The 26,853-nt window shown below is 43.8% G+C and overlaps 1 protein-coding gene and 1 long non-coding RNA gene across 2 annotated transcripts in view; one reads left to right on the top strand and one right to left on the bottom strand.

Moving 5' to 3' along the window:
• LOC140367088 (uncharacterized) overlaps nt 1-26,853 on the bottom strand; it is a 195,268-nt gene that overhangs the window by 46,932 nt on the left and 121,483 nt on the right. The window lies entirely within an intron of this gene.
• zdhhc17 (zDHHC palmitoyltransferase 17) overlaps nt 10,121-26,853 on the top strand; it is a gene marked incomplete at its 5' end in the record, with an annotated part of 43,698 nt that continues 26,965 nt past the window's right edge. The window contains 3 exons of the mRNA XM_072455219.1: nt 10,121-10,243; nt 22,511-22,614; nt 23,652-23,774. Coding sequence (XP_072311320.1) covers nt 10,121-10,243; nt 22,511-22,614; nt 23,652-23,774 — 350 coding nt within the window. The remainder of the gene's footprint in view (nt 10,244-22,510; nt 22,615-23,651; nt 23,775-26,853) is intronic.

Here is a 26,853-nt window from a genome sequence, read left to right as displayed (position 1 = left end):
GAAGACTTTTTTAAAGAAGTAACATTCAGACATGTTTTACAAACTGCCAAAAACATTTGCTGTATTTGTTTATTTGGTTTATTGACTCAAAAAGACTCGGAGACATGTAAAACGAGTATTTGGCTGCACACATCTTTTACGCCGGGTTCACGCTGGTTTAGTTCAGATTTAGTCGTATTCTGAAGCGGCGATTCTGCATCTCGGCTCGCGCACGGAGGGAGAACGCTCTCATCACCGTTGACGACGGCACTGCTCGACCGCGCGGACTCGGATTACGGGCGGAGACGCAGCGGAGACGCGGCGGACGCATGGCCTGTCCCGCACAATCAGGAAAGAGCTGTTTCTTTCTGGTGCGTAAGTGTCCCGTTTCTGGTGCCGTGGGTGAAAGTGGAACCGGAGACGCGCCGGGGAGGCCGGAGATGAGCGGCGAGCGGCCCGTGAGGTCGCGGGGGCCGTGCGAGTGACGTGCGAGCTTCTGCCGCCGAAACGAGCCGGAGAAATCGGGTCAAGTGGTCCGGGAAAGTAGCTACAAAGTGGGCCGAGGGAGAACGGAAACGTGAAGGATCCTTTATAACAGATGCAATATTAGGTCTGATTATTAGGGGTGATTTTAATCTGCTTATGCATCCCTGCAGTAGATGTCATTCATTTATTTAGTCGTTTAGTCATTTAATTGGTCGATCTTAGTTGTTGTTACGTTGCATCCTTTTATAGATACTGAGTGGGATTCATATGAACAGAAAAGTGTTGAAGATTTGGGAATGAATTGCATATTTGTAAGAAAGATACAGAACAAATTCACAATTTACTAGTACTTTTCTTGTCTTGTCAGTGCACGTTTAGCAAAACTGGATAATATAGATGGGTTTAGCGCTTTGCTAATAACACGTCAATGCACAGGGAATGCATGTACTATATTTACTGACAAACCAAATCAACTAAACCGACTAGACCACATTCAAATCCGCTCGATTACAGTGGAGCCCAGACTCCCAGCAGCAGACGCTCACAGGGTTTACAACGAGCTGCAGGAGCGTCTCACTGCAGGATCTGGACGTGGAGTTCACTGCCCAAGGACAAACTAAGTATTATTCAAATTAAAGTAAGAAATATCTATGAAAAATATCGTATAAAACACGGGAACATTTTTTCCTCTAATCATAGGCCTGTCACAATACTTACCGGCCGCTGTGGCTATTTTGATTTGAATCCTTAATCTTCTGCATGCTTTATTGGACATATTTTGCTATTGAGCCAGGGTCTCACAAAGACAAAGAGGATTCTAACAGCCCATTAAGATTCTGAATAGGCTAGCTCGGTAGATACAAGGGGGGAGTTTCTGTTGAAACAAACAACTCTTTCTACTTCAGGAAGGCTCCTCCCAATGGGCGGGTCTTACCACAGAACAGTATTAATATCGGAGTTCTCGATCTAAATTCTGTTATTGACAATGACTCTTGGATGAGAGTCGAAACGTCTATTTTTTCAAACTGAGTCCAGATGACTACAACTGAAGCTTTTTCTACTATATTTTGCTATTATTATTATTATTATTATTATTATTATTAATTGTTGTATGTTGAGTTTTGTTATCTTTGTTCACTGACAATTGCAATAAAACCTTTTTCTGATCCTCCTGAACAGATTCATTGATATAAATTCATTTTCCTTGTATGAAAGCAACAAAATGTAACGTACGACAAATGTGCTAAAGCCCCGATTATGACACGTCTGAGTCAAGATCTGCTCAACTGATCTGGAATCTGATTAACAAATATCTCAGCGTGACGCGGCCAAAGTGTCACAACACGAACGTTCTCCATGTCAATCCTAAAGAACAGTTTGAAGTTCAGGTTTATTTGCCATTCACAGTTAAGAACCGCATCAGGAAGACGAGCAAAGAGCTCAAAATGAACCGCAAAACATTCAAAACAACAATAACCACACAACCAACGCAATTTAAATATCACAATGACAATAAAACACTCTTTTTTTACACTATAGACTGACATTACAAAATAATAACAGTACTTTCTTCATTTTTACCCTGTGTCTTTGACTAGTTCTGCTCAAGATTGTCCTAAAACTGTTCAGGAAAAGTCAAATTTTTTCTAGAATGTTTTGAGCATCAACACTAGTTCAAATGTCGTTTTAGTGCATGATTTTTCATACTTTTGACAAGCCCACTGTGGCGTAAGCAAACCACTTCCTCATTCGTTCCTCACACAGCAGTGACCCGTCCTTTTACAACTTCCATTAGCAACTTCAAACATCACAGATTCTAGCACGGACTTTAAAGCTTCAAAAACATCACAAAAACATCACAAAAACATCTAACATTCTAGAATGGAAACGACTGGAGGCAACAGTGAAGCGTGATCAGAGGATAAGTGCGGTTTGGCCTCGAATGATCACAAAATATGAAGAACCGAGGGAGTTTTGTCAAAGGGAAAAGTACTCAAACAGTAAATATAGAGTTTAAAGAGATTTACAGATGTATTTCACATTATTTGTTCATTTCACAGGAGATTGTGGCAGAAACTGAGCTTTTGTGATGAAGTAAAACGTTGCTTTTTTAGGTTTCTTGGACAAACACAACAGTTTATCATTTAATCCACTAATTCAGTCATTATTTCTATCGTACATTAAAGACTTTAAATACATTATGAACCAAATAAAGGTTGAAATGTGCCGACTGAAGCCTTCTAGTTTGGGAATAATGACAAATAAAGTGTATTGTTGATGATAATTGGACGTGTGTGGATTTGTTTCACTTTGATTCAATAAAAAAAAGTCTGCATAGGCGAGATAAACATTACAATCACATAAATACATATATATATATTATGTCTTTTGCCCTCTCTGCTATAAAAGCAAACATTTCTACCCTTGAAATTCAAAATGGTTGCTTGATTTGGGCCATAAAGACTTGACACAATCAGCATTAGATGTGATGTCAGTTTATGGACATGTTTTATTATGACCCTCTTATGTCCTGAACATAGACATATTTAAGCATGTTTAAGCATGTTTAAGCATGTTTAAGCATGTTTAAGCACGTGTAAGAGTCTCTAATAGTGTGTAAGCTCCTGTAGATCTCCAGCTCATCACATGCCTCGCACAGATGTTCCACAGATGCAGATGTCGCAGATTCTCTCACTTCTTACATAAGGACACTTGAAGTCAACGAGCCATTTACACCACATTTTCACGCCGACACATTGCGTTTTCCGCGACGTAACCGTGCGGTATTTGGCCTTACCTCGTCACGTCCGCAGCGGGGAGGAGGTCGGTGCTCGGTGCGACTAAACCCAGGAAGAAGAAGCCGCCGCCGCCGCCGCCGCCGCCGCCGCCGCCGCGGATCCTCCTCGGTCCTCCGGTGACGGGCGCTTGTTGTTAGCCGCTAGCCGTTAGCATTCAACCTTTATTTTTAGCTTCAGCCGCTTTAGCTCCGCTCGTGCCGCGTTCCGTCCAGAACAGCCGCGTTGACGTGGCGTTTTTTGTAAAAAGGCGCGTTTTAAAAAGTGGCGCTGGAAACCAGAGATTGCGGCTCCGCGTTTGAAGCTGACGCGCTCCAGAAAGCGCGGAGCGGGAGGTAAACGCGCAGTGACGCCGCCTGCATGGCTCTGACGGCGGCGCTGACGGCGGCTCCGGCGCGGCGGCGTCAGCAGGAAGTGCTGCGCGCGACTGCTTCCGGTCAACGGTTGGAAAATAAAAGCCAGAATCAAAATCATTATCGCGAACAAGAAATTTTGAATTTAAAATGTATTTATTTTCTGTCAATTCTCTAAAAAAAATGACAGTATATTTGTTGGAGATTTTTCTCTATCTGCTCATACATTTTTGTTATTCTAAAAAAAATGTAATGCCTTAAGTCTTTAAAGTGGAATGACCTTGACTGGATTTAAAAAAAATATATTTTACATATATATATTTATTTATTCATTTTTTACTTATCTCAGGACATGTAATGATATTGCCTTGAATAATTTTTGTATTGTGTATTTTCAATTTAAAAAATAAAAATAATAATAGATAAACAAAATATAGGAATTTGTTTCAGTGATGTGGTGCAGCATGAAACAATGAATAATAACAGTTAAAGCACCTGTTAAATCTGCGTGTTTCGGTGTTTTTGGCTTATTGTGATGGCTCAGTGGTAGAGCTGCAGCACATATGCAACCTAACTCCTGCTGCAGCAGAAATATTAATTATTCATCCTGACGATGCCACACACAGAGAGAAACATGCAAACCTCACACAGAAAGGCTTGGGTGGCCTGGACAGTGAAGATAATAAATACAACGCTGTGCAAGTGCAAGAGTAAAACTATAAGACTACAAATCTATTGTGTACAATAAGTGACTATTTGCACTAGTGATTCACATTATGCTCCAGTAATGCACATAATGAATATAATGTTGACACATCTACAGAGCAATCAGTGAACCAGACTTTGCATTGTTCCAAAGGTTTGTATTGATTGTCCCTAGAGTTATGCAGATGTATGGCCTTGTACAATGTTAGAGAAGTTATGTTTTTACTGTATGCTACGTGCCCAGGGGCCCCACACCCCTGGTTGAGAAACACTGCCCCGCCTTCCATTACGATCCCCTTTAGTTTCAACAAGACGTGGGGCATTTGGCAAAGAAAATGTAAACGTGCTCTTCTTCCGTATGTTATTTTGTTATTTAGCATGTTTTCTTCAACCTTTAATCAAATGTGTTGTTGTTGTTGTTGTTGTTGTTGTTGTTGTTGTTGTTGTTTTGATTCAGCCACGCAGCATGTAAAGGACATACACTACAGGCTACGCTTCAACAGTGAACTTTTTTTTTTTCATTTATTTTGAAGGGCACAGGTTTATTTCCGTATATTATTAACGGTAGCTTTATGCTTTTATTCCAACCTGTAGTTTCTCATGTAAATAACGTCTCTCGGAATATTCGTGACATGTGGGTATTTGTGACGTCATTAAAGTGTTCTAAAATAATGTCTTAAATCTCTGAACTGGCGTCACACACAAAAAAAGAAAAATAAAAAAATATATATAGAAAATGAAACTGAATTTGGAAAAGTGTTGGTGAACAGCGTCATCTGGTGATGCATTGAGAGGTCAGGTTCTTCTCACACTCGTGCAAAGGGTTTGAGGCTGTGCACAAAATACATTATATTGAATTAAATCAAACAGTTCTATTGATATGGAGGACAGTGGCCATGGATTGAAACTACTAAGGATATGTGAGAGAGCTACTAAACAACACTGTCAGGACCAAACTAAAAATAAGACAATAATAACAAATATAGCCGCAAGCGGCAATGATCGGCCCTCGCCACGCCGCCGCCACGCCGCAAGAGGAGGGGGCGCTAACGCGCCCCAATTGTCCTTTTATTACGCCTACTGCTGAATCTGTGACGCTGTCACATCTTCTCCCCTTTGTTTTACCATCAAAAAGCTATTTTATTTTGAATTCTTGGCAAAATGTGCGGCTTTGCCGCACAGACGCCGTGACTCTTTGAATGAAAATGTGGATAACTTTTGATGGTCCACCCATGATGATGAGTCTCACCAAATTTCAGGTTAATAGGGCTGACGCCCTGGGAGGAGTTTGTGAAAGTCTAAAGTGTAAACATGTTCTGGCGATTTCCCCATTGGAATAACATGAAAGGTTTCGGTCATCGTTACGGCAACGCCATAACAATTATGACATGGGTCTCATTGACTTTTTTGATGGGGATGCTAAAATTGAGTTGTGTGTCAAATTTCATATAATTTCGCAAAACTAAACATTTAACCTCCATATAAAATCTGTAGGGGGCGCTGTGGCGCCAAATGAATTTATTTCACTTCAAGTAGGTTTAGGGCAAAGAGTTTAACAACTGATTCTAATTTGACGCAATTCGGACTTTATCTGCGCAAACGGCAGAAATTTTAAATATGGGAGATTTCTGAAATTCTAGCTACAGTTTGCGGCTTCGCCGCACAGAGACCATGACAGGTATCAATGTAATTTGGATAACTTTTGATGTCCCACTCCTCAGTAGCATTTTCACCAAATTTCAGCTTTTTAGGGCCAACGCCCTGGGAGGAGTTTGTAAAAGTACGACGTTTGGAAAAACTCCGAAGTCATGTTTAGCCATTTTTGAAGCAATATGGCCGACATTTGGTTGGGCGGACGGCGTTGCCGTAATAATATTTTTTACTTCTCTTGTCACCATCTACCTCGGCGCCAAATTTTATGATTCTACGATCAGATTTTTTTTGGGTCATTTCCCATCTCTCAATGCATTTTTGGTACATTTGGGGGCGCTGACGCGCCAATTTTTTTTATTTTAGAAAAGGGAAATAGCCAGAATGTAGAGAGGCACGATTTTTAGAGGTGTGAACAATTTTGTGACTTTTCGTCAATGTTCACTGGGTGAAAAATAGGGGGGTTGGTCCCGAGAAGAAGAAAGAAGAAAGAATTAAAGCCGCAAGCGGCATCCAACGGCCCTCGCGGGCCGCCGGCCTTCCGACTCTGCGCTTTCGACTTGATAAAGATGGCGCCCTTATTGTGTGTTGAATAAAAAAAGAACTTGACAGACGGCGACACATTGGACATGGCCAATCCAGTGCAAGTGCTCAGGGGTACTCCCTTTGAAGCTCGGGTGGTCCACCTTTTGAAGCTCGGGTGGTCCGCCCTTTAAAGCTCGGGTGGTCCGCCCTTTAAGGCTCGGGTGGTCCTCCCTTTGAAGCTCGGTTGGTCCACCCTTTAAAGCTCGGGTGGTCCTCCCTTTAAAGCTCGGGTGGTCCTCCCTTTGAAGCTCGGTTGGTCCACCCTTTAAAGCTCAGGGGTACTCCCTTTGAAGCTCGGGTGGTCCTCCCTTTGAAGCTCGGGTGGTCCACCCTTTGAAGATCGGGTGGTCCTCCCTTTAAAGCTCAGGGGTACTCCCTTTGAAGCTCGGGTGGTCCTCCCTTTGAAGCTCGGGTGGTCCAACCCAATATTGAAGTGAAAGTCCAAAGAATAAAGTCTGAAGTATGTAAAGTCTGGTCATGTGACACTTGGAGACATGAAAGAAAATGAATCGGAAACATGTTTGAATGTTTCCGATTCTACAGTAAAAAGTACTTCTTTTTGTTGTTCGGGCCGACAGACGCCAGAGGGCCAAGAAAAATTGGTCTGAGGGCCACATTTGGCCCCCGGGCCACAGTTAGAGTTATGGTTTGAAAGTCAGGTACTCAAGCTTTAATATTGTTTTAACCATTATTCTAAGTCTATAAAACTATATATATATTATATACAATAATAACATATGTAATTATTAATGTTTAAATATAGTTGTATAACATGTATTTTATTTCTGATTGAAAGTGTTTCAGGTGCAGAGTGCTTCTGGAGGAGGAGCTAAAACAGGGAAGAGGCTGCACTCCACACCAGGATGACTCATCCTGGTGAGTGGGCCTCTCTACACCTGTTTTCTCCCTCTCTCACCTCCTTATTGCCCTGTTGATGGTTTGTGGTTCTTCCCCCACTGCTGCTCTCTCCTCTCCCCCTCTCCTCTCCTCCTCTCCCTCTCCCCTCCTCTCTCCCCCTCACCTCTCCTATTCTCTCCTCTCCCCTCTCCTCCTCTCTTCCCCTTTCCTCCTCTCCCCTCCTCTCTCCCCCTCTCTCTCCTTCTCTTTGCCCTGTTGATGGTTTGTTGTTCTTCCCCCATCCCTGCTCTCTCCTCTCCTCCTCTCTCCCCCTCTCCTCTCCTCCTCTCTCCCTCCTCTCTCCCTCCCTCCTATCCCCCTCTCTCCTCCTCTCCCGTCCTCTCTCCCCTCCTCTTTCCTCTCCTCTTCTCTCCTCTCTCCCACCTCTCTCCCCACCTCATCTCTCCCCCTCTCTCCTTTCTCTCCTCCTCTCCTCTCTCCCCCTCTCTCCTCCTCTCCCGTCCTCTCTCCCCTCCTCTTTCCTCTCCTCTTCTCTCCTCTCTCCCACCTCTCTCCCCACCTCATCTCTCCCCCTCTCTCCTTTCTCTCCTCCTCTCCTCTCTCCCCCTCTCTCCTCCTCTCCCGTCCTCTCTCCCCTCCTCTTTCCTCTCCTCTTCTCTCCTCTCTCCCACCTCTCTCCCCACCTCATCTCTCCCCCTCTCTCCTTTCTCTCCTCCTCTCCTCTCTCCCCCTCTCTCCTCCTCCACCCCTCCTCTCTCTCCTCCCCTTTCCCCTCTTTTCTCCCCTCTCTCTCCCCCTCCTCTCTCATCTCCTCTCTCCCCTCTTCCCCTCTCTTCCCCTCTCTTTCACCCTCTCCTCCTCTCTCCTCTCCTCTCTCCTCCTCTCTCTCCCGTCCTCCTCCTCCTCTCTCCTCTCTCCCCTCCTCTCTCCTCCTCTCTCTCCCCTCCTCCTCTCTCCCCCTCCCTCTCCTCTCTCCTCTCCTCTCTCCTCCTCTCTCTCCCCCTCTCTCCTCCTCTCTCTCCCCCTCTCTCCTCTCTCCCCTCCTCTCTCCCCCCCTCTCTCCTCTCTCCTCCTCTCTCTCCCCCTCTCTCCTCTCTCCCCCTCTCTCTCCCCCTCTCTCCTCTCTCTCCCCCTCTCTCTCCCCCTCTCTCCTCTCTCCTCCTCTCTCTCCCCTCCTCTCTCCCCCTCTCTCTCCCCCTCTCTCCCCCTCTCTCTCCCCCTCTCTCTCCTCTCTCCCCCCTCTCTTCTCTCCTCCTCTCTCTCCCCCTCTCTCCTCTCTCCCCTCCTCTCTCCTCCTCTCTCTCCTCCTCTCTCCTCTCTCCTCCTCTCTCTCCCCCTCTCTCTCCCCCTCTCTCCTCTCTCCTCCTCTCTCTCCCCCTCTCTCTCCTCCTCTCTCCTCTCTCCCCCTCTCTCTCCCCCTCTCTCCTCTCTCCCCCTCTCTCTCCTCCTCTCTCTCCTCCTCTCTCCCCCTCTCTCTCCCCCTCTCTCCTCTCTCTCCTCCTCTCTCTCCCCCTCTCTCTCCCCCTCTCTCCTCTCTCCTCCTCTCTCTCCCCTCCTCTCTCCCCCTCTCTCTCCCCCTCTCTCCTCTCTCCCCCTCTCTCTCCTCCTCTCTCTCCTCCTCTCTCCTCCTCTCTCTCCTCCTCTCTCTCCTCCTCTCTCTCCCCCTCTCTCTCCCCCTCTCTCCTCTCTCCCCCTCTCTCTCCCCCTCTCTCTCCTCTCCTCTCTCCCCCCCTCTCTTCTCTCCTCCTCTCTCTCCCCCTCTCTCCTCTCTCCCCTCCTCTCTCCCCCTCTCTCTCCTCTCTCCTCCTCTCTCTCCCCCTCTCTCCCCTCCTCTCTCCCCCTCTCTCCTCTCTCCTCCTCTCTCTCCTCCTCTCTCTCCTCCTCTCTCCTCCTCTCTCTCCTCCTCTCTCTCCCCCTCTCTCCTCTCTCCCCCTCTCTCTCCCCCTCTCTCCTCTCTCTCCTCCTCTCTCTCCCCCTCTCTCTCCCCCTCTCTCCTCCTCTCTCTCCCCTCCTCTCTCCCCCTCTCTCTCCCCCTCTCTCCTCTCTCCCCCTCTCTCTCCTCCTCTCTCTCCTCCTCTCTCTCCCCCTCTCTCTCCCCCTCTCTCTCCCCCTCTCTCTCCCCCTCTCTCCTCTCTCCCCCTCTCTCCTCTCTCCCCCTCTCTCCTCTCTCTCCTCCTCTCTCTCCCCCTCTCTCTCCCCCTCTCTCCTCTCTCCTCCTCTCTCTCCCCTCCTCTCTCCCCCTCTCTCCCCCCCTCTCTTCTCTCCTCCTCTCTCCCCCTCTCTCCTCTCTCCCCTCCTCTCTCCCCCTCTCTCTCCTCTCTCCTCCTCTCTCTCCCCCTCTCTCCCCTCCTCTCTCCCCCCCTCTCTCCCCCTCTCTCCTCTCTCCTCCTCTCTCTCCTCCTCTCTCTCCTCCTCTCTCCTCTCTCCTCCTCTCTCTCCTCCTCTCTCTCCCCCTCTCTCTCCCCCTCTCTCCTCTCTCCTCCTCTCTCTCCCCCTCTCTCTCCTCCTCTCTCCTCTCTCCTCCTCTCTCTCCTCCTCTCTCTCCCCCTCTCTCTCCCCCTCTCTCTCCCCCTCTCTCCTCTCTCCTCCTCTCTCTCCCCCTCTCTCCTCTCCCCTCCTCTCTCTCCCCCTCTCTCCTCTCTCCTCCTCTCTCTCCCCTCCTCTCTCCCCCTCTCTCTTCCCTCCTCTCTGCCCTGTTGATGGTTTGTTGTTCTTCCCCCACCGCTGCGCTCCCGTTTCCCACGATGCTTTGCGCACTCCGACACCAAGATGGCGGACGCTGTGGAGGAGTATGAGAAAGAAGCTGGCTGCGTCCCCATCCTCCATCCCGAGGTAAACCCCCGTGCGCTCTCCACGCCTCGCGGCACCTCACACCCGAACCCGCCCGAGCCTTTAACGTCCCGTGAAAAAAAAAAACCCGCCGCCGCCGTGTCGTTTCCGCGCGTTACGGCCCGGTAAACCCCCTCCACCTCTCTCTCCGATGCCCCCTGCAACAAGCCAGCGGCGGGGGGTTCGGAGCGAGCTAACGATGCTAGCGATGCTAACACCTGCAGCGGACGCGAGCTTGGTGCCGCCGCGGGCCGTCGTGTCGCGCAAACCCCGGCGCTGAGATGTCCCCGGACGCGCACTTTGGCGGCGTGTCCGGGGCGCGCGGCGGGGGTTCGGGTGCGCACGGTCACGCGTCGGGTGTGCGTGAAGGCGTGGGTAATCTGTGGTGCGACATTAGCACGGGAGCTAACGCGATGCTACATGCTAAAGCCGCTGTCAAGTGGGAGAATGCTAAATGTTGTGAATGGATCGAGACGTGACGCTCAAGTGTGATTTTAAATGAAGATTGTGTGGGTTTAACGTGGGTAAAAGTCGTAGTAGTTGGTATTTAAAAAATAAAAGAAAATCAGTGGTAAAAAATTAAACTAAAAAAGCGATAATGCCAAAGGTCGTTCGCCTCGTAATAAAAGACACTTTCTCTTCCTTGAGCAGGATTATTAATTCTGTCACTTCAGCCATTGTTCTATGTTTCTAACACAGACATATTTCCTGTTTTATTAAATGTGTTGTCCTGATTTCCAAACCTTTCTGAGTAAATTGCATTGCTAATTATGTAATTTAACAAAACGTTTTTATGTCAGTTATTTGCATTTTCATATAAACTAAAATAACGTCGTATTTTTGTTTAGTTTTTTTTCATTTCGGTGATTTTTATTGCACTGTACTATTGTGTCTTCACTGTGAGCGGCTTGCCTCTCCACAAACCTGACTCCACCTGCCTGTTTCTATGGAAATGTTGTTCCTTTTGTTGTAATATTCCGCAGTTTGGAGTTAAATGTGCCGATATTCTGAAAGTATGTTTATTTACTTTCCTCCATGGAATCAAGCAGGTGAAAGTTACATACTGTTGCTTCAAATTATGTAATTTATTCATTTTCTTTGCCATTCATTCGTTGACGGTAATAATGTATAATTCTGCGTCGACAGCGCGGCGTGTTTGTGTTTTTGTTTAGACACTAATCGAAACCAAAACTAGTATCGAAACCAGACACACATTTGAATAGAGCTAATCGACAAGTTAATCGATTAATCGCGACTAATTCATGATTGAAACATTCGTCAACTAATATAGTAATCGAATAATCGCGATCTCGTCGATACACAGGGTACCAAATGTGTCCTGGCCTCAGAGAAAATATGTTTTATGACTTAAACTGAGCTGATTCTGTGTAAAGGATGTGTAAAATGTGTAAATGTTAGATATCAGTCCATAAAGGTGCTCCTCAAACGGCTTCACCTCAAAGGTCAAACTGGGACAAATTCAGCCTAAATCTTTTCATCTCGTGACTTTTGTGTTCCAAACAACTAACGGATCAATCGGAATTATAATCGCCTGGAGTAATCGATCAGCAAAATCATTGTTAGTCGCAGCCCTATTGAACGAGGAAAAGAAATCACAGTTTTAGAACGATCTTGAGCTTCGTCAGATGTCGTGTGGAGACCACATGGTAACGTGAAGAAATGGACATAATAACGTCTGAAATGTATTATTATTGTGTAGTATCACGTGCCGCGCTTGTTTCGCTGTCCGTTGTTTCGAGATCGAGTTTTGATTGATTGAGCTTTTATTTAAGAGTGCCTTTAATGTTTACTTAAAGTGCCTCTGACGACTCATTGAACTAAAATGCAGTTAAGATAAATATATTTAAAATGTTGCTAAAAATGATAAAAAATGCCATCACAGAATAGCAAATTTTTTAGGTTTACAATTTCACTTGTAATTAATGACATTAGGAAATTACCCAGCAACCACTGGGCCAAAACTCATCTAATGTCACTTTATTTCTCAATATCATTTTGTTGAATTAATGTTTAGAGTCATAAAAAAGTTGTTTCTTTGTGTGAATTCTGTCTAAACTGACTGGAATGAGTGTCCCTGGTGTGATGTCACTTCATCATTTTCAAAAAAAAAAATCTGAGATTTCTTTACAAATACATACTCAATTTGTATAAAACTATAATTTATATGTACGACAGGTACAAATACACCAAATAAAGTCAAAATGAGAAAACCAACTTTAGATTCTACTGTGTTTTTGCTAAAATCAGATTATAATTCCGCTCTGGTTTGTACTAGTTTAAACATCGCTGAAGAAGGAAAGGGTGCATTCTAGACTCGTGAACTCCTGTCTGAACCCGAACTCCTGTCTGAACCCGAACTCCTGTCTGAACCCGAACTCCTGTCTGAACCCGAACTCCTGTCTGAACCCGAACTCCTGTCTGAACCCGAACTCCTGTCTGAACCCGAACTCCTGTCTAAACCCGAACTGGCATCTGAACCCGAACTCGCGTCTATTCCCGTGTCTGAACCCGAACTTGTGTCTAAACCCGAACTCGCGTCTAAACCCGTGTCTGAACCCGAACTCGTGTCTGAACCCGAACTCGTGTCTAAACCCGTGTCTAAACCCGAACTCGCGTCTGAACCCGAACTCGTGTCTAAACCCGAACTCGTGTCTAAACTTGTGTCTAAACCCGAACTCGCGTCTAAACCCGTGTCTGAACCCGAACTCGTGTCTAAACCCGAACTCGCGTCTAAACCCGAACTCGTGTCTGAACCCGAACTTGTGTCTAAACCCGAACTCGTTTCTAAACCCGAACTCGTGTTTAAACCCGAACTCGCGTCTAAACCCGAACTCGCGTCTAATCCCGTGTCTGAACCCGAACTCGTGTCTAAACTCGAACTCGTGTCTAAACCCGAACTCGTGTCTGTACCAGCGCCTTACGTCATAAGGCGCTGGTACAGCTGACAGCCCGGTGTAAACGCTCTCTCTTCTTTCTCACACTTATTGTGCTTTATCTCCTATATTTTGTAAATATAGTTAGTATATTTTTTCTATTTTACTGTACGATAGGGACACGCGCTGGAATAGTTTTTTAATTCAACTGTTTTTGACTTTTTTTCGTCTGGATTTGAGCGTTTTTCGTTGCGTTCGTTGTGTTGTTGTGACGTGAGCTAGCTCCGAGCGAGCCCACCAGCCCCCCCCGCGCCCTCCGGCCGCGCTAAAGTACGGCGTGTCGTCGGTACACGTTTATATACACGTTTATATGAAAGAGGAACTTCACGAACGACCGGGACACGCACTGGAATCGCTTTAAATTAACTTGTTTTGACTTTATTCGGCTGGATTGAGTGTTTTCGTCGTGTCGTGGCGATGTGTCTTGGCTCTGAGTCCCCCGGCTCTGGCCCCGCGCCCCGGCTCCGGCCCCACCCCCCGGCTCCGGCCCCACCCCCGGCCGGCGCCGTACCGCGTTTACACAAAGGAGGAACTCATGAAACTGCGGAGAACAGTCGTCTTACCCGGAGATCGTCACGTTATCCCGGCGCAATACTGACCTAACCTAATACTGATGTGCAATTCTGTCGTATGTGCAATTGCTGTTGGAATTCATGTGCAATTCATGTGCAATTACTGTGCTGTCGTGACACATATTCATGTGCAATTACTGTCGGGATCACATGCAATGGTATTTATGTATTAATTTGTCTTTGGGAGTTTTTATTTATTTATAGGAGATCTTCTACTGAGAGTGTTTTTCAGACTTCCTATAAGTGATCTGTTCTTCTGTATCTACCTCTGTATCTACCTGCGTTGCACCAATGAAATTTCCCCATGTGGGACAATAAAGGATTATCATATCTTATCTTATCTTAACCCGAACTCGTGTCTAAACCCGAACTCGTGTCTAAACCCGAACTCGTGTCTGAACCCGAACTCGTGTCTGAACCCGAACTCGTGTCTGAACCCGAACTCGTGTCTAAACCCGAACTCGTGTCTAAACCCGAACTCGTGTCTAAACCCGAACTCGTGTCTAAACCCGAACTCGTGTCTAAACCCGAACTCGTGTCTAAACCCGAACTCGTGTCTAAACCCGAACTCGTGTCTAAACCCGAACTCGTGTCTGAACCCGAACTCGTGTCTAAACCCGAACTCGTGTCTGAACCCGAACTCGTGTCTAAACCCGAACTCGTGTCTGAACCCGAACTCGTGTCTAAACCCGAACTCGTGTCTGAACCCGAACTCGTGTCTGAACCCGAACTCGTGTCTGAACCCGAACTCGTGTCTGAACCCGAACTCGTGTCTAAACCCGAACTAACCCGAACTCGTGGCTAAACCCGAACTCCCGTCTAACCCACGGCCTCATTTGAACACGTATCGATACCAAACAAATCACACAAACGGGACAAAAGTGTAGAAATAAAGTTTAAAACGGTGATCGTGTCGAGCCTGTTGGAGTGTGAAATGTGAGACGTGTAACGCTCGTTCTGACGTGAATAATGTATGTAACGGCAGTGAAGAGCAGTCATTTAATCTGAGGCACAAAAGAGGAACTGGCTTTGAGCCGCCGGCGGGAACGTCCAATCTAAGGCGTTAAAACTGTTCCACTGACCAACACAATAAGACAGATTAGTTTTATTATTTTTAGTAAATTGGGGTCGAAAATATGAGCAAAGCCAGTGTTGGTTGAAGCTTGAATCAATCCTGTTACACGCGTGAGACTTTTATCATCTTTCTTGATGAATTGTTCTCTTAAAAAACAATGACATTAAGTTTTTATCTTCTGCCAAAAAAGTCCAAAAGACCATTCTGTGCTTTTTATCTGGCTCAGTTCCATGATTGAAGTAACATCGCTCCGTTTAGTGACTCATTTTTCATACGTTGTGTTCAAAATAATGCAGAATACACACGCTTTCTTTGCGTTTAACTAAGTGTGTTTAACGTTTTGTGAATGAAGTTTACCCTCGATCTGAACGATGCGGCGTACAATTGCTCAAATAAAATCACGAGTTAAATGTTTGTGGTAAAAATACTGCAAAAAGAGCTGTTTTGAAGTAAAAAGTGAAGTTGTAAATGTTGAAATAAGGTTTTAAGTGTTTAATTTATCTGCTCGTTCTGATCATTAAACCTCAACTATTACGTTTAAAGACCTGTTTTAACACATTTCTGTTGGACTGACATAACATCCTCTGAATATTGTTATTGGGATACTTTTTGAACCAGTCCATTTTCTCAATATCGCCCACTTCTAATTGGAAGTATTTGTATATTATTAAAAAAATAATCCAATCTAGACAGGAAAGGGCTGATGCTAGGTGCGTTAGCTCTGTTAGCCCGCGACCGTTGGCTTGTAGTTGTGGGCCTTTTCTCTTTTCTAAAACTAAACTAGACACATTTGGTCCAGGAAAGACCCTAAAAGTAAAATCCTTCAAACCGGGTCACTCGGTTTAGAGAACATTTCGGAACTCTTTTCAGCGTCCTGTTTGATTTATCACGACGTGCAAATAGTGATTTCTGCAGTATATTCTCTGCACACCATGGTTTTAGACCTTTAGCCGTTCAGTCGATTAATCGGTCGATGGCTTTGTGGTCGACCGACATTTGCATTTAGTTATTAAAGGATTTATATTCACGACAGACGAACGGAGAAAGTGTGAAATGTGAGTTTAATCTGCCTTTTTACTGATATATACAGGGTTTACTTGAAGTTTTCTGCATAAATATTAAGGGTGTGCCAAAATATCAATATATCGTGATACTGATTGTGGTGATACAGTATCGATATCGTGGGCTGCTGTATGTGCTGTGTGACATTCTGACCGTTTCGATGATTGAAATGGGCGTGTTTCGTTTGAGTTTTTGCAGGTCGTGGTTTGACAAAGAAAAATGTTTAAAAATACATACAAAGTGATGTATCGTAGAATATCATGAGCAATACGTCGATTTATCGCAAATGTCGCAAAATTGTGGAATTATCGTGAGCCGCTCGTCGTGTATCGCGTCAAATCGTGAGGGACCCCGTGATTTCCCGGCCTGATAAATAAATATAATCTATATATAATCTCCTGTGAACTCTGGGCACAGTCACATGGTCAAATCATAAATACGTTTAAAGGTTTGAGAGCTTTTTCCAGAGTCTCACTTCCTTTTAGTCGTCTAATGTGTTGGATGTGAATGATGAATCGCACTTGTGGGATGAATAAGGCAGAGCAAAAAAATATGTCTGTTTGCCCTAACCCGACCGACCTGGGAAAAAACTAGCCGACTGAAGAAAAAAAAATCTGCATTTTGTCAAAATGATCCCAAATCCTTCTTTTTTTTTGTCTTATATCTCGCCGACTCACCGACCGTTTTTCAAAAAAGCGCCGTGTTGAATAATTTTGTATCACTGGAACTCGCTAGAAATATTTTAAAGCCGAAAATGGCGCGAAAACCGTCGAAAAATGAAACTTAACACGAAGGAGAACGTCTCATTGAGCGTGGAAGCCCGACACCTGGCGGTCACTGCGGGTCACTGGCAGAATCTAAAAATGGCGACACATGTGTGTTCAGTGTGTTGGTGACAGATCGGTGGAAGCGAGGGAAAAGAGTGAGAATGAAGAATAAGTTGATGGTTTTCAGACAGACTGATTCGTGGCGTGATGTGCTCGTGGACTTGAGGTGAAAAAGAGGAGATTGATCGCTGTTCTGTGCCAACAAAGCGTCCAAACATTCAAGCGAAGTGCAGTTAATTATCATTAATTGGGCGGATTTTATATACAAATTTGGAATTTTTTATGCCTTTTCAAAAAAAAAAAAAAAAAGGAATTTGCCCACCGACCCACTTGAAAAATGTTGGGTCGGGTTACAGCAAACATGTTACAGGCTGAATCGCACTTGTGGGATGAATAACAATCACTTTCTGATTCTAATAATGGATGTTCAGAGCAGGTCTTTAGTCCGACTGCGCGCCAATGTCAAATCATACACCGTTATTCAAAAAAGCTTGATAAAATGACGTTGCAATGGTGAATGGTTGGACGGGATTAGAACGTTGTGTTTTAAATCGTTAGTTGGCAGGTGTAGACGGGAGATTTGAAGCGTAAGCGTTTCATATTTGGCTTGTTGTAATTTTCCACTCTGAAACGGTGCGTTGTGATTGGCTCGTGCTATGTGGATGCTCGTTTCTGGACATATGTGGCCACGACCGTGTTTCTGCCAACTTCAGCTCAGAATAAACCAAGTGTTTTGAGTTGATGTGAGTTCCTGGAATACCAAACGAGCCTGTGCCATTGTGGCGAGAGCAACGTGTGAGCAATCGCCACATCGTGAGTCACTTCTTTTCTGTTGGACGCACGAGTCGACCAATGTCCGTCAAATTTAAACTTTCAGAAGAGGCAGTCGATCCTGAGGAAATGTTATTGTGGTGTAAATGTTTTGTCATATCGTCGTCATATGTGGTCCTGGTTTAGACCTGGTTTAGACCTGGTTTAGTCCTGGTTTAGTCCTGGTTTAGACCTGGTTTAGTCCTGGTTTAGACCTGGTTTAGACCTGGTTTAGACCTGGTTTAGTCCTGGTTTAGTCCTGGTTAGACCTGGTTTAGACCTGGTTTAGTCCTGGTTTAGACCTGGTTTAGTCCTGGTTTAGACCTGGTTTAGACCTGGTTTCGGCCTGGTTTAGACCTGGTTTAGACCTGGTTTAGACCTGGCTCAGGGCATGAAGTCCTTTCCACTGACGATCACGTCTCATATGTTGAACTATGGCACCACTTTACGAGGCGGTTGTGGGATAATTCACCTTTAGTTTGTGACAGAAGATGTTGATGGTTTTGCTGGTTTGGATCGTCCCAGTCGTTACAGCAGTGGTCCCCAAACTACTGTCTTTACACTCACAAAAAATATGTATTAAGCTTCTGATGTAAAAATAAAGGTTGCTGTGGCGACCATCATGGTGTATTTATTGTGTTATTCAAATTGTACCGCTCTATTTGACGTTCCATTCCACCTATAAAACATTTCCATTTTTTGTTTTGCTATTTGATGACGGTCCCTAAGTACTTTGTTACAAGTTACAGGTCAAATCTTACGGGAAATTTATAGTAATTCATTAGTTCACACAAACACACCATATTTTTCTGGCCCGGCCCCTCGGCCAAATTTTAGAACCCAATGTGGCCCTCGAGTCAAAAAGTTTGGGGACCACTGCTTTACAGTCGTTACAGTCTTTACGGTCGTTACGGTCGTTACAGTCGTTACAGTCGTTACAGTCGTTACAGTCGTTACAGTCGTTACAGTCGTTACAGTCGTTACGGTCTTTACGGTCGTTACGGTCGTTACAGTCGTTACAGTCGTTACAGTCGTTACAGTCGTTACAGTCGTTACAGCTGCCGTTACTGTTTATCATGATTATTTGCTGAATGTCTGCAGTCCTTCTGAGCCTGTCCCGCCCCCGCTTTGTCCCTGTCACACTGAACATGAGGCAGTGGTCATCAGTGGTCAGCAGCGGTCAGTCCCAGGGGGAGCATTGATTTGAGGCCTGTCTGGACTGGCAGATGGCCTTTATTTTTTATATTTTAAAATACAGTTCTGATATTTGCTAATAAAACATTTGATCCCAGTTTGGCAATTTCTTAGGTTTGTAAATTTACTTCCTGTTTGATCGTGACATCACTCTAGAAAATGTTACCTAGCAACCGTGATGTACACTGGGCCCAAACTCCCCATAACGTACACAGCTGTCATTATTTGACAGGTAAAACGACACAAAGACACTTTCATGTTGTTTAATTATTGCTTAAAGCGTTAGACGAAGGTGTTTATTGTGAATCGTGCCAAAGGTTTGGATGAAATGTGACTTTTGAACATTGTTTATTGTTCAGTGTAATATGATACCTCTGGTCTCCATGACGGTGGCTACGGCTGCACAAATACAACGTCTTCTGCAAAGAACGGAATATCCTGTCTTTTTATGTAAAGATCTTGTTCCTGTAGTTTGAACCTCTACAAACAGGTTCTGAAACATTCTTGCACATGTCGGTCTTCTCTCAAACGTTAATGCTTCCGTTTACAATGCGACTCCTGAGCAGAATCTTACTTGCCATATCATTTATTAAACGCAAAAGTCATCGCAGAACGTTACAATCCCCCAAAAATCTTTTCACCCCCAAAATCGCGCAGCAGAAGGTCGGCAAACGGTTTTAGTCAATATGGAGATTTACAATGTCAAAGTATGAACTGATGATGCATATTTAGACTGAAGTGGAGACTCTTTGTCATGTCTCAGCCTAAGGGAAGTCTCCAGGGACAAAAAGCTGCTTCAGGACAGAGCTGGAGGCTGCACTTTACAGAACCATTTCTGAGTTTAGAGCTGCTGAAGAGATAAGATAAGCCTTTATATGTCCACACATGGGGAAAGTTCTGTGTTGCAACACAAGTAGATACACAAGTAAAAGGACAGATAACTTATAGGAAGCTTTAAAAAACACTCTTAATAGAAAACTCTTATAAACAAAACTCTTAAAGACAAAAACCTCTCATTCTTAATAAGGAGTAGAAACAAAATAACAAGACAAAAATAATAATAATAATAATAATTAATAATAGTGGCAAAAGAAAATTCTTATTTACAGCAGTGGAAATGCACATGAATATGACATTATTGCGTATGATTGACAGTATTGCACATGGTTAAGTCAGTATTGCACATGTCAGTATTGCACATGGTTAAGTCAGTATTGCACATGGGTATGACAGTATTGCACATGGGTATGACAGTATTGCACATGGGTATGTCAGTATTGCACATGGGTATGTCAGTATTGCACATGGGTATGTCAGTATTGCACATGGGTATGTCAGTATTGCACATGGGTATGACAGTATTGCACATGGGTATGACAGTATTGCACATGGGTATGACAGTATTGTGCATGGCTATGTCAGTATTGCACATGGGTATGTCAGTATTGCACATGGGTATGACAGTATTGCACATGGGTATGACAGTATTGCACATGGGTATGACAGTATTGCACATAGGTATGACGGTATTGCACATGATAGTATTGCGCATGGGTATGACAGTATTGCACATGGGTATGACAGTATTGCGCATGGGTATGACAGTATTGCGCATGGGTATGACAGTATTGCGCATGGGTATGACAGTATTGCACATGGGTATGACAGTATTGCACAGGACGGAGCTTTGTCCAGCTTCTTCCTCTCCCTCTCTGTGATGCTGCTGCTGAGAGAATGAAGAATGAAGCTGGGACTTTAAACGACTCGGAACAATGGAACGAGCTGGTCCTGAATCATGATGGAGAGAATAAAAACACATTTGTAGACGCCAAACGTCACACATTTAGCCGAGGACGCCACATGGGCAGCGATGAACGGCAACGAGCCTGAAGTTCTGCTTTTGGAGTTTATCTTTGTATATAAATGGAGCTGTAAATGACAAAACATCTTAAAAAGGTATCAGATTAAACCCCGGTGACGTTTAACTGACACAAATGCACTTTAAATAGATTCGATTGCGCCCCAAATCTGCAAAATGTAACCTTGTATCAAAAAGTGTCTCTGGAGATGTTTGTGACGTTACTTTAAAGCTCTGTTCCCATAACGTTGTCGTGACCTTGATTCAAACGGGGCTCTAAAGAAGTTATACATGTCAGGAGGATGACTCGGCTGTATTTTTCTACCATCCACACTTCAAAGTATTCAATCACGTTTAGGGTTTCCCAACAGACGGTTCAACGACTCCACAAACTCACAAATACATGAAAGTAAAACATGATTCGCTGCAGAAACGCGTCCGTCCGGCTCCGTCTTTCTTCCGCCGATACGCCGATAAAGATCCGTTTCTCTGCTAATTCCTCGTTCCCCTTCTTGAATTCCTCTTTGGAGTTCGGGCGGCGCACCACGCTGGGATCCACCCGCGTCGAGGTCCCGGTAAATGCCTTCCAGCGTCACCTTTCCTTCTGTCCTTATCTCGCCTTCTTTACGGGTTTTGACAGACGGCTAATTGTTCCGTTACTATGGCGCGTAATTGAATGATGGCGATGGCAATGGCGAGTCACGCGGTCGCTTTATTAGATTCTCTGGCCGCAGAAGTCGGCGAATGCAGCGCCGTTTGTTTTCCCCATGGCTTTATGGTCCCGGGAGGAAATTGGACGAGAATACGATTTACAGCGTGTACAAACGAGCGCCCGAGCGTGATGGCAGAACGCATCATGAGGGTCTATATCGTGATGGCAGCGGCGTTTGCCATAATACCAGACCCGCCCAGTACGTGTTAGGAATAACTGTCTGGCAGCACGATAAAAGCAGGATGTTTGGACGTTTGGTTTGTTTACATGTTTGCCAACACGTGTCAAATGTCCAACTATATTTCCCCTCCCCAGGCACGCACACGACCGTTTTATGAAATCAAACTTTTTACAGCAAAGATGGAACTGAAATGCCTCTTGACAATTCTGAAAATGATTATTTTTCACGTCTCCTGATTATATATTGTGACCTGAATAATCCTGGTGATCGATTAACTGAATGTGATGATCTGCATTTTGTAGAAAATGTATACCACCTATTGGTCAAAATCATGATATAAAATAGAAAAAAGGGCTGTCACTAATGATTATTTCAGTAGTCGACTCGTCACTCGGCTTATAAAGAATATTTACAAATTATGTGTATTATTATTATTGAGGAAAATCAGAAATGGTTGGGTTTTTTGGACATTTTAATTCTTTTCTTTTTCTTTTTTTGGAATAATGCCACTTTTTTTTAATAATGCCACTTTTCTTTAAAAAAAATGCCTCTTTTTAATATAATGCCACTTTTTTACATAATGCCTTTTTTCTTTTTTAAATAATGTCACCTTTCCTTTTTTTAAATAATGCCCCTTTTATTTTATTTAATAATTCCCCTTGTATTTTTTTTTATTTTTTGGGGGAATAATGCCACTTTTTTTTTTAAATACCACTTTTCTTTTTAAAAATAAATAATGCCACTTTTGTTTTTGTTTTTTTTATATAATGCCACTTTTCTTTTTTAATAATGCCACTTTTCTTTTTTTTTAATGCCACTTTTCTTTTTAATAATGCCATTCTTCATGTGTTTTTAGCATCTGTATATAAAAACCAACAACTATGATTTTGTTTTATTTTTACAGTTGACTTGTGACAATTGCAACTCTTTTTATAAATCAAATCATCATAAAACGTTTCGGGTGCTACCATAGCGACCGTGGTAGAGTCCCTAAGTTTAACTGTGGGTTTTGTCTGTGTCTGAAGGAGATCAATCCCCAGCCCCATTTTAACCACGGCTACAGCGAGACCACGAGCCGCAAGAACCATGTGGACGACTACAGCACGTGGGACATCGTCAAGGCAACTCAGTGAGTGCAGCCAAACACACCTCACAGTCACGCTTTGTTTACAGCCAGATCCAGTCGTCTCTGATTGTTAATGGTCAGCTCGGGAAAAGCACGAGGTTTAGAGGAAGAAATGTGACTATTTTTGAGTTCGATGGCGTTGTTTATGTTCAGGGAAATTAATATCAAAGCTATTTTATTAAACATTACCAGATAACCATTCTGATGATTCAATTTGACGATAAACATCTTCAATGTTCTTTTAGTGAGCTGTTCTTAAGAGACAAGCCAAATTAAAAGCATTGTTTTTTATCAAGAAAATTGTCAGAAGTCTGCACAATCCCACCAAATGATGAAAATAAATTTACTGTCATCATAATTACTATTTTGACAATAAATCATAGATGGAACAATACGTTTCGTCTGCACATTTTGCTTGCAATAAAATTTGAGTGCAATAAGGAACTTCTGATTCAGTATGGACTAATTAACTCCCACTAAATATTTGATTCTGCTGATTTTGTTGCAGAACATGTTTTTTTTTTTTGCAATATTGTAAAATTAGAACATTTTAAATGTTAAAAAAATATCACAACATAAAATATAAAAAAGACAGAACATGACCAGAGAGTGAAATTCAAAATTCAAATACAAATATACATCACCTAGAAAATAAATTAAAAAAACTGTCATGACAGTCAAATCAAATCAAAATCCCATTTAGTCCAAATTTGGTAAAATGTGCCATTTCCAGATGAAGTTTGAATGTAATTTTTTCCATTTGTCTGATGTCTGTTCCAATCTCGAGGAGTCCAGTCCTCGATCGTTGTTTATGTTCGTGTCATTCATTTCTTATTATGTTCCAAAAGTACCCATCTATTGTGTCCGTGGCAGGAGTTTTGAGGCTCAATAGTTCTAAAATTACTGGGATTGCGACATTAAAATCCTCATATTGTCGCTCGCCGTGCTATCTTCTGCTGCGGTACACGTCACACTTCATTAAAAGAGGCTGACGCTGCCGTGCGGTGTCGGGTCCGGTCTAAGCCTGCGTCCCGTTGCAGGTATGGGATCTTCGAGCGCTGCAGGGACCTGGTGGAGGCCGGCTTCGACGTGCGACAGCCGGACAAAGAGAACGTCTCGCTCCTGCACTGGGCCGCCATCAACAACAGGATAGACCTCGTCAAGTGAGTCGCAACACGAAACGCAGCACTTTCAGGCCTCGTGCGGCCGTTTTTATTACTTCATTTTACTTCAGAGTGCGCCAGTAATGCCCCAGAGAAGCACACGATCTTAAAGTTCTCTCAAAGTTGTAAACGGGAGGTAAGATTTCTTCTGCTGTGAAGTGAAGTGAAGTGAAGTGAAGTGCGGGACCACAAGGGGAAATATGGAGAAGAACAACTAGGGTGACCAGACATCCCCTTTTACCCAGTTTTGTGCCCCATGTCCCAGCAGATGTATACATGGAAAAAAAACAACTTGCATGTACATTGTAGTTGTGCATTAGGCATCTACAAGAACATAGTTTGAAAAGGAGCGACTAGAAGAAGAACCCTATGTAGCCCCGCCCCCTTTCAGAACACGGCTTACATCGGCACCAGGGATTTAGTCATAAAAGCAGCAAGTTAGGAATGATGGATTGGTTCACCGTTCAATGAAATCTACAGTAATATTTATTTATTTAAAAAACCCTCCTTGGCCGTGTATCTCGCAAAAACAGATTTTTTGTTGAATCGGCAAATTCTCAGACGATTCCACATTTTCACCCTCAGATTGACAAACGCAAACTTCTTTTAAAGCCCTCCCCTTGCCACTAGTCGGTACAAGATCATTTTTCACTTCGAACATTAGTATTGGAGTATAATGATGAATTAAATCTCAGTGGATTTGACGAGAGGGGACTGGTATGTCTCCGTACCCGGCGTTTTGCCCTTTGTCAATCTGAAGTATTCACGGTTTACCACTTTTTTCTTTTTCGGGGCCAAAGAACAAACCTTTTTCCGATCCACGAATGCACAAAGTGTCTCTCTGCTCGCTCTTGATCTCGAACTCGTCCAGAGCTCACTGAACGGCGGCAGCGCGATGGCCAAGCGTAAAGAAACGAGTGTTTTTTCCATGAGAGTGTGAGCGTCATTTATCGTATTCTGAGCTCGCTGCAAACAACTCTCGGTCTGTAAATGTTGCTGAAAAGGAAAACTATTTAGGCTCTATATTGTTTAGCTATACTCAGCAAATGTAGATCTAATAGCACTGTTTTCGTCAGCAGTTCTAGCGTCTCTGTTGTCTCTTATTGCGCGGTCAGTTTATTAAAGTGCCTACGACAGGTTCTTACGATTTTCTACTTTTGACTTTATTCGGTGCATTTAAACCTGTCGTGAATATAAATGATAGTTTTACGCCGATCGAGCAGAAGATCATGGAGAAAAGTTGACAGGAAGTGACATCACACCGGAGACACCAGGGTCCAAAGTTTATGCAGAATTTACACAAAATAACGACATTTTTGACACTGAATATTAATTTGACAAAATAAAGTTGCACTCATATTTTTATTCTTATTTCTTATTTTTTTTATTGTTTTATTATATATTGTCCCCACTGATAAAAAGTTGGTACATTAGCTTAGTTTTGGCCCAGTGTTTGCTGGGTAATTTCCTAGTGTGATGTCATCGATTACAAACAGGAAGTGAAATGGAAAAAAAGCCTAAAAAATTTGCGGGCGCAGCCCGCATGTTTGGTACCCCGTCGCCCCTGGCAAGTACAGTGAACTAGCCCATGCCGAAGGCATGGATCATGCATACTTACTCCTGCTATGACAGAAATAGTCAACAATGAGTGAATGGGCGTAGCCCATTCACTCATTGTTGACAACAGCAGCGCGAAGCTTTGCAACTTTGTCGTAAAGCTACGAAATTCGGAACACGCATTCCTCTTGTGAGGACAAAAAACAAATATTATTGTGGCCACGCCCCCAGACTTACCCTATGGCCGCCATCTTCCTTTGAAAATGAAAACACGCTGTGTTAGCCATTTTGTTCACGTCAAAATTTGACGAACTCCTCCTAGGGCGTTTTGCCCACCAACTTTAAAATCGGTGTACGTCCTCTGGACAAGTGGGGCATCTAAAGTTATCCAATTTTTTGGTATACCTCTTACGGTCTGTGTGCGGCGCAGCCGCAAAGTTGGACAACTTATTTTGGGATATTGCAGATCTAAAAATTGTTCCCATTTGATCAAAACAAGTCCGATTAGGACCAAATTTGAATCAGTTGTTCAACTTTCTAGTTTGGACTAGTTTATGATGACAAAATTGAAATGGGCGCGATAGCGCCCCCTACAGAGTGACCTTTAAATTAACATTGAAGGTCAAAAATTAGTTTTACCAAATTTTTCTAAACTTTACCCAAAATTCTATTTTGGCGTCCCGATCAAAAAAGCCAATCAGACAAATGCCTTAATTTTTACGGCGTAGTCGTAGCGATGACATAAACCTCCCATGTTATCCCTATGGGAAAACCGCTAAATCTTTCGAATATCCACATTTTTCTGTTTCACACTTTAACAAACTCCTCCTAGTACGTTTTGCCCACCGACCTCAAAATCGGTGTACGTCCTCTAGACAAGTGGGGCATCTAAAGTTATCCAAATTTTAAGGATAGCTTTTACGGTCTCTGTGCGACGGAGCCGCAAACGTTTCCCAGAATTCTGACTATTTGGCCTTCAGAGTGGCCTATAAACAATAGAGTTTTTCCAAATGACATATTTTGAACAAAATTCTAATTTGCCATCCTGATCATAAAAGTATGAGGGCCAAAGTCATATTTTGTACGGCGTAACCGTAGCGATGACAGAAACATCCCATGTTATCCTTATGGGAAAATCGTAGAATCGCTCAAATCACCACATTTTTACGCTTCACACTTTAACAAACTCCTCCTAGGGCGATTGTCCGATCAAACTCATATTTGGAGAATATCATCTACACAAGCGGGGCATCAAAACTTATCCTTATTTTGATTCTAAGTGCTACGGTCTCTGTGTGGCGGACCCGCAAATATATGTCAGAAATGGGAAAACAGCAAAATCTCTGAAATGTTCACATTTACGCTTCACACTTTAACAAACTCCTCCTAGGGCGATTGTCCGATCAAACTCATATTTGGAGAAAATCATCTACACAAGCGGGGCATCAAAAGTTATCCATATTTTTATTCCAAGTGTCACGGTCTCTGTGCGGCGGACCCGCACATTTGACCGACACTTGTG

The sequence above is a fragment of the Eucyclogobius newberryi genome, unplaced genomic scaffold (assembly GCF_026437365.1).
Source record: "Eucyclogobius newberryi isolate DKJ021-1_F unplaced genomic scaffold, fEucNew1.0.hap1 SCAF_2, whole genome shotgun sequence".
Lineage (NCBI taxonomy): Eukaryota > Metazoa > Chordata > Actinopteri > Gobiiformes > Gobiidae > Eucyclogobius > Eucyclogobius newberryi.
This window is presented reverse-complemented; position numbering and strand designations above follow the sequence as displayed.